This window comes from Triticum aestivum, chromosome 6D, assembly GCF_018294505.1.
Source record: "Triticum aestivum cultivar Chinese Spring chromosome 6D, IWGSC CS RefSeq v2.1, whole genome shotgun sequence".
NCBI classification, from domain to species: Eukaryota; Viridiplantae; Streptophyta; class Magnoliopsida; order Poales; family Poaceae; genus Triticum; species Triticum aestivum.
The window spans coordinates 401,444,085-401,452,431 of record NC_057811.1 but is presented as its reverse complement, the minus strand read 5'-3'; the positions used below and the strand labels follow the sequence as shown (position 1 = coordinate 401,452,431).

Here is an 8,347-nt window from a genome sequence, read left to right as displayed (position 1 = left end):
CTAGGGTTTCACTAACAAGAATCATATATTGTGAACTAATGAACAACATACCAGTAGTACCACTATGACTACACATCCTAAATCAAGCAAATCAAGGGTCCCACCAAATCTTGGACAAATCTCTAAAATGGCAACAAATTTACGGAGGAAAAGGAAGGGAACGGAGGAGTTTACCTAGTAGGAGGGATTGGAGATCGAATCCACGGATCAAATCTTCAGATATGAGAGGGATGGGGGGATCCGATGGGGGCGCCGCCGCTGCTCTCTGTCCAGAGAGGAAGTTCCTGGAGAGGGGGGAAGAACTGCCTGGTCGGGCTGGGCCGATGCGCTTAAGTCACTGTGCAGCGCCTAAGCGCTAGGCGCTGCACATAACAAGTGTCGTGCCTATGTGTTGGGCGCTGCACGGCTGGCTGTGGGGCCGCCCCTGGCCCCGGGCTGCCACGCTGGCCGGGCATGCGACGCCTAAGACAACGGCGCTGCATAGTGCAATGCAGCGCCCGGCTGTCGGGCGTCACACAGAACGGTCTGTTATATGAAATTTTTTCGAGACTCAAGTCAGATCGTGATTTGATTTCGCCCTCAGGTCAAATATGTGATTTCTACCCAGGCTATCAGTAGTTCAGTACTACGATGTTGAAAGCTGACAGGTTGCCTTGGATTGACGTAAAACTCTAGATCTTTCTTCTTGGCACTTTGATCCCAGTAGTCAACATTTGTTTTTACATAAATGCGATGTAACAGCTGCCTTAGGCATGAAGGAAGCTTCTTCATCTCACCTCCGGTCTAGGCTATAGTTAGCATTCAGACACACCTAGCTCAGAAGACTTTGAGATGGATCTTGCAATATCCGCCGTTACAGGTGATCTTGCCAGCCGATTCATCTCTTTCCTCATGAACAAATATGTGGATCATCTGTACTCGGAGCAGAAGGTGGAGAGGCTACAGCAACTCTTGTTGAGAGTTCACACGGTCGTGGAGGAGGCAGATGGACGACACATCACCAACTCTTGTATGCTCATGCAGTTGAAGACGCTATCAGCAGCAATGTACCAAGGGTACCATGTGTTGGACAACATCAGGTACATGCATGGTTTTCACTTTCATTGAGATTTCAATGGAATTCACTGAATTCCATTAATTTCAGTAGTCACTGAAATAGTTACCTTTGGGCCAAAATATTTCAACAATTTTCAGTAGTACACATGAATTCAGATATTGTTCAAAAACAATTTCAGAAGGGTCGAACTATTTAAGTGACTTCAAGTGAATATTTTGGCCTTTTTGGCCGAAACGCAAACCGAAATCATTGAATTCCAGTGATTTCGGTTGGTGCTGAATTTTTCTGAAATTGAAAGTAAAAACCTTGGGTACAGGCAACATAATGGGGCATCCAAGGACTCGGTGAGCGATTCATCTACCTCGTCAGATTATATAATTCCTTTCAAACGTGCTCGCACAGCCAATAGTTCTTCGACAATCAAGGCCTTCAACTGGGAGTTACAAAGTGCACTTCAGAATCTGGAAGCTGTGGTTGACCACATGGTGGAGTTTGTCGTGCTTTTGGGCGGATGCGAGCGCGTCTCCCGTAGACCCTACGACACCTATCTTCACGTCGACAACTTCTTGTTTGGTCGGCATGTCGAGAAGCAGCAGATCATCAGCTTCTTGCTGCAAGAGAACATGCCTGGTCCTCCGGCAGTGCTACCAGTCGTCGGTGGACGTGGAGTTGGGAAGAGAACTCTTGTAGCACATGTATGCAGGTATGACAGGGTGCGTTCTCACTTCGCGGTTATTTTGCACCTGAGTGGAGACGGTCTTACCAAAATAACAGATAATGAAATTCCGTCAGGGAAGATACTGGTAGTTGTTGAGTTTGCTTCTGATGTAGATGACGATGACTGGAAAACATTTTATTCAACTGTTACGAGCATGGATAGAGGAAGCAAAGTGATAATCTTAGGCCGAAATGAAAGCTTGAAGAAATTTGGGACCGTACAGACTATTTCTCTGAACCGTCTGGCATTCGAGGAGTACAAGTACCTGCTCAAGACACTCGCATTCGGAAGCGCGAACCCAGGAGACCATCCGCAGTTAGCAGAGATAGTGGAAGAGTTTGCTGTGGTGTTGGGAGGATCACTCATCCCAGGAAACTTGATTGCACATGCAGTGAGAAAGAACCTGAATGCCCATTTCTGGCTTAGCACATTGAACAGGATCAGAATCACAATGAAGATGAACATTTCCAGGTTTGGCTTCCATCCAAATGAGCTTTTGGATCAAGGCCGTCCGGTACACCTCGGCCGTCATTACCTCTTGTCTCCTGCTGCTCCCTCTCCTAGCTCTCCAAATAGCAGTCTACCCAAACTGGTATTTGGGGACTCGCTAGCAGAAGCAGGCCATACTGTTCCACCGAAGGGAGATTTTTGGCTAGTCGCATGGGAGTCAAGGTTACCCCCATACACTTCATTTTCTCATCTGGTTCGCTTTGTTCCAAGTTGTGTCGATGATAAGCCTGAAGCATCCTTGTCAGGGAAGAAGCGTCTGGGGCCATCTGCCTAGTCTCATGCCACATATCTTCAAGCAGCATATATATCTTTTGAGATATTTATAGATCTGAGTATAATGTAACAATAAACTTACCAAATTGATCATAATCAGCTCCTTTTTCTTTTATTATGGACAAGAGTCACAGGAAAAGATATGTATGTGCCATTGGTTGGTTCGTACGGATGGGTTCTGAATTAGCAGATCATGTATAGCATTGATTATCTTGATTAGTATAGGAACCTTTAACTATCTAAGAACATGTTATGAGCTTTTATTCATCATGGTTGGTGTGATTACAGAGAAGAAACATATTCTATGCATCACGTGACTTTTCGTGTAAAAAAACATCATGTCACCGAGATACATTTTCCCATCTGTATGTATTTCATAAAATCCACAAAATAAAAAAAATGATTGGTATTTTTGAAGGTGTTAAAGGCACTAATAGATCTCTCGGGATCCGAGAGGGCACCCCCTGAACCCATGGGCATATGCACCCACTTTTCAAAAAATGCATTTTCAGCATGTTTTAAAATGTCAAAAAATTCAAAAGAAAATATCATGCATACATGTTCGCAAATGTGTGTACGCAACACAAAGTTTTGTGAAAAAATGTCCTTTTGTTTTGTCTCTACAAAAAAGACAAATTTTAGTGCTTCTAAATAGTGTTCCTCGACATAATGTTTTGTCTTTTTTGCATAGGCCACAAAAAAAGTTATTTTTCCGTGAAACTTTATGCACGCACATAGAACATGGAGATGTACCCGTACAAGTTTTTCGAGTCAATTGCACAAAACTACCACATTTGCGGCTAGGTTTGCAGAAAACCACCAAGTCGTTAATCTGTTGCAAAAATCACCACGATCCATGTAATCTCGTTGCAAAAAACACTGATCCGGTGATTTCGCCCGTTTGATCTCTTTCTGACAACTGGGGCCCAATTGTAAGGTGCTGACATGGCAAAAAAATTAACATACACACCCCTGGATCTAAAATAAAAAGCAATCAACCCCCCAGCAGCACTACTGCCGAAACAGCTCGAGCTCGGCCGGCACGGCGGCGCCCTGGCCCTGCCGTCCGCCGGGATGTAGTGGCAGGGAGAGTGAGCCCCGGCAGGGCGGACGCGCAGACAAGGAGAAGATGGGCAGGAGCGAGTGGGTGAGCGCGGCGTGCGCGCTCCCGAGCTCTTCGCGGTGGCGGATGACCGTGGTGCACCATGCTGCCACTGCTCGGCCACGGGCTAGCTCCACCGCGTTCACCGCTAGCTCCGGTCGCTGCTGCGTTCAATTAGGCGGCTACCTCGTCGGCCCAACGCCTGTGCAAGCTCGTGGATTGTGCGGAGGCTGGGAGCAGGGCGCCGGCATTTATGGTGGGGCGCAGGTCGGCAGGGAGGAGGGAGCAGGAGGGGAGAAGGGCCAGCCGGGCGGCAGAGGGAAGCTCGCCGGAGTAGCGACGCCGTTTTGCCCCATCCACCCAGGCCCATCCCCATCTCCCGCTCGAGCACGAGCTTGTAATCTAGCCGGTGGCCAAAATTGATCCAACAGCTTGCGTGTAGGTGTGTGTGCGTGCACGTGTGGTCAAGAAAAATCAATCAACCTGCTGGCCGGCTAGCGTCTGAGAGCGGTGGGGGCTGTGGGCCGCCGCGGAATCCAGCGCCGTCGACATGGCCGTGGTTGGGCTGGCAGCGGTTGGGCAGGTAGGGCGAGGTGCGCGCGTGGTTGCTGCGGGGGGACGAGGCCATCATTTGGGCACGGCGGCGCAGGACATCGACGGCGACGTCGTCAGGTTGGAGCAAGGCACAGCGGGTAGGCTTCCTGCGGCGGCGACGGGGCCGGCGGGGGCGGCGCGGTTGTGTCGATCGGATCGAGAGTAGGGGATTGAGAGCAAGGGGTTGATTGCTTTTTATTTTTAGATCCAGGGGTGTGTATGACATTTGTTTGCCAAGTCAGCTCTTGACAGCCGGGCCCCATTTGTCAGAAAGTGATTAAATGGTCCAAATCATCTGATCAGTGCTTTTTGCAACAAGTTTATTGCTAATGCGGTGTTTTTTGCAACGGATTAACGAGTTGGTGGTTTTCTGCAAACCTAGCCGCAAATGTGATAGTTTTTTTGCAATTGACTCAAGTTTTTCAGATTTTTTTAGCATTTAGAAATGTGTTTTCCAAAGTGGGTTCATATGTACCCGGGTTCATCCATGCACTTCTCCTCGGGATCCATCCTATTCGAAGGAAGCTTTCAATGGGTTCAACTTATTGCTGGACGGTCCTTTGGAATAATATGTTTAAAAAGACAATAGGAAAGTCACTATCAACTAATGGATAAATTCTCCCCTTCTATTGTTTACTTGCTTAAAAATATTATACTGACACTATCTGAAAAACAAAGTAGTGTTATAAAAGAGGGCATTTAACACGGACTAAGTAGAAGCTCTGCATCAAATAGTACACTTTTTGTTTTGCTAAAATGGTAATGTAGTTAATAAAACTGCTCTGGAAATGAAATAATGTCATTTCTTACAAGTTTGTTTACAATTACAGGTCATTGTTCAGATAAGCTGTCGACTTCCCTTGAAATTGCATGGGAAAGTCAAATGAATTAAACTTCGCAAACTAAATACTTAGTTACTCACCAAAATTATCTGCAGCAGAACTCTGTTTGCAAGTGACAATGTCTCACCAATGCACAACAGCAATCAAACTCCACCAAAATCAGCCAACAAAATGCAACTGTGAGGTAAAAATAAATCACTTCAATCAGCTTGCATTAACTTTGTAGCATACTTGTCTGCTATTGCCCATTCCAACACAGCAGCTAAGCTAACCTTTGTCAGAGCATTAAAAATTGCAGGAGGAAGCGGCAGTACAAGTCACCTCCCAACCTTTCTAGGCATCTCAAAATGTACACCATTTGTTCCTCACAAAAATTAGGAGGCAACAGCAATGATATACCCAACAAGCTAACTACAATATTTTTATTGTACTTGAGAGACATGTGCCCTGCAGAATAGGAAAGAAAGAAGGAAATGAGAATGGGAGTGTAGATACAGGCTTGCATCAGAAGAAAATATATGGTAACAATGACTCAAACCATATAATGTAGCCATAAAAGCAAATAAGACTAATAATGACTGAAACTCATATATGCAATAACAATGACTCCAACCATATAATGTAGCCGTAAAAGAAAATATGACTAATGCCTGAAACTCGTATATGCTCCTCTCCGGTTTGGAGAGGAGACCTTTTACTTGATGTGATCCTTTGTTTTGGCTGTGTGCATACAAGGATCGGGGTTAGTTTTATACAGTTTGTAGTATCAATTTGATACGATTATAAATTTTACTGAATTATATTATCATCGAACGATGAGATTGACCCGAAAGATAAACCTGTCGCTACTGCACTGCCTCAAGTGGACGGCAAGCTTGGCCAATAGGATGAGGAATGACCATACATGCATACACGGTAGCTGAATCGAGACTGGATGTCGAAGAATACCTATTGCATCAAGCTGGACTGACCTCATATGTCTGTTTCCTTGCTTATGTATCAGACTATCAGTACTACGATGTTGAAAGCTTTGAGGTTACCTTGGATTGACGTAAAACTAGGATCTTTCTTCTTGGCACCTTGATCCCAGTAGTCAACATTTTTGTACATAAATGCGATGTAACAGCTGCCAACTGCCATAGGCATGAAGGAAGTTTCTTCATCTCACCTCCGGTCTAAGCTAGTCTCTAGTTAGTATTCAGGCACACCTTACCTCAGAAGACTTTGAGATGGATCTTGCGATATCTGCCGTTACAGGTGACCTTGCCAGCCGATTCATCTCTTTCCTCATGAACAAATATGCGGATCATCTGTACTCGGAGCAGAAGGTGGAGAGGCTACAGCAACTCCTGCTGAGAGTTCACACAGTCGTGGAGGAGGCGGACGGACGATGCATCACCAACTCTTGTATGCTCATGCAGTTGAAGCAGCTATCGGCAGCCATGTACCAAGGGTACCATGTCTTGGACAGCATCAGGTACCGGCAACATAAGGAGGCATCCAAGGACTTGGTGAGCGATTCATTTACCTCGTCCGATTATGTCATTCCTTTCAAACGTGCTCGCACAACCAATAGTTCTTCGGCAAACAGTGCCTCCAACTTGGGATTACAAAGTGCGCTTCAGAATCTGGAAGCTGCTGTTACTGACATGGTGGAGTTTGTTGTGCTCTTGGGCGGATGCGAGCGCATCTCCCGGAGACCGTATGATGCCTATCTTCAGGTCGACAACTTCATGTTTGGCCGGCATGTCGAGAAGCAGAAGATCATCAACTTCTTGCTGCAACAGGACATAACTGGTCCTCCGGCGGTACTACCGATCATTGGTGGACGTGGAGTTGGGAAGAAAACTCTCGTTGCACATGTATGCAGCCATGTAACTGTGCGTTCTCACTTCACAGTTATTTTGCACCTGAGTGGAGACGATCTTACCAGGATGACAAACCATGATATTCCGTCAGGGAAGACACTGGCAGTTGTTGAGTTTGCTTCCGATGTAGATGACGATGACTGGAAGACATTCTGTTCATCTGTTACGGTTATGGAAACAGGAAGCAAAGTGATAATTTTAGGTCGAAATGAAAGCTTGAAGAAACTTGGGACCGTACAGACTATTTCTCTGAACCGTCTGGCATTCGAGGAGTACAGGTACCTACTCAAGACGCTCGCATTCGGGAGCGTCAAGCCGGGAGACCATCCACGGTTAGCAACGATAGTGGAAGAGTTCGCTGTGGTGTTGGAAGGGTCACTCGTTTCAGCTAACTTGCTTGGATATGCAGTGAGGAAGAATCTGAATGCCCATTTCTGGCTTAGCACATTGAACAAGATCAGAATCACAAGGAAGGTGAACATATCCAGGTCTGGCTGCCATCCAAATGGCCTTTTCGATCAAGTCCGTCCGGTGCCCTTCGGCCCTCACCACCTCTTGTCTCCTGCTACTCCATCATGCCTTATACCCTCTGCTAGCTGTCCGGATAGAAGTCTACCCAAAGTCATATTTGGGGACTTACTAGCAGAAGCATGCCATATTGTTCAACCGAAGGGAGATTTTAGGCTGATCTCTTGGGAATCAAGGTTACCACCATACGCTGCGTTTGTTCATCTGGTTCGCTTTGTTGCAAGTTGTGTGGATGATAAGCCTGAAGCATCCTTGTCAGGGAAGAAGCGTCTGGGGCCATCTGCCTAGCCTCATGCCACATATCTTCAAATAGCATTTTTATATCTTATGAGAAATTTATAGATCTGAGTATAATGTAAGGATAAACATACCGAATGATCATACTCAGCTTCTTTTTCCTTTTAGTCTGGACAAGAGTCACATGAAAAGATATGTATGTGCCGTCGGTTGGTTCATAGGGATGGGTTCCGAATTGGCAGAGTATGTATAGCATTGATTATATTGATTAGTATAGCTGTATAGGAATCTTTAACTATCAATGTAAGAACATGTTATGAGCTTTTATTCATCATGGTAGGTGTGATTACAGAGAAGAAATATTGTATGAATCACGTGACTTTTCGTGTAAAAAACATCACGTGGCTAAGATATATTTTCACATTTGTATGAATTTAATAAAATTCACAAAATATTAAAAAAGTGATTGGTATCTTTGAAGGTGTTAAGGGCACTAGTAGATCTCTCGGGATCCATCCTATTCGAAGGAAGCTTTCAATGGGTTCAACTTATTGTTGGACGGTGCTTTGGAATGATACGTTCAATAAAACAATCAGAAAGTCACTATCAACTAATGGG

The 8,347-nt window shown here is 45.4% G+C and overlaps 2 protein-coding genes across 2 annotated transcripts; both read left to right on the top strand.

The window, feature by feature from the left end:
• Window positions 1-736: 736 nt before the first annotated feature.
• LOC123141737 (disease resistance protein RGA2) lies at window positions 737-2,728 on the top strand. The gene is made up of 2 exons (XM_044560813.1): window positions 737-1,079; window positions 1,374-2,728. Exons 1-2 carry the CDS (start codon window positions 832-834, stop codon window positions 2,557-2,559), a joined length of 1,434 nt encoding a protein of 477 aa, XP_044416748.1. The 5' UTR covers window positions 737-831; the 3' UTR covers window positions 2,560-2,728.
• A 3,511-nt stretch (window positions 2,729-6,239) lies between these two features.
• Window positions 6,240-8,056, top strand: LOC123141736 (uncharacterized). The gene has a single exon (XM_044560812.1). It carries the CDS (start codon window positions 6,326-6,328, stop codon window positions 7,778-7,780), a length of 1,455 nt encoding a protein of 484 aa, XP_044416747.1. The 5' UTR covers window positions 6,240-6,325; the 3' UTR covers window positions 7,781-8,056.
• Window positions 8,057-8,347: the final 291 nt, after the last annotated feature.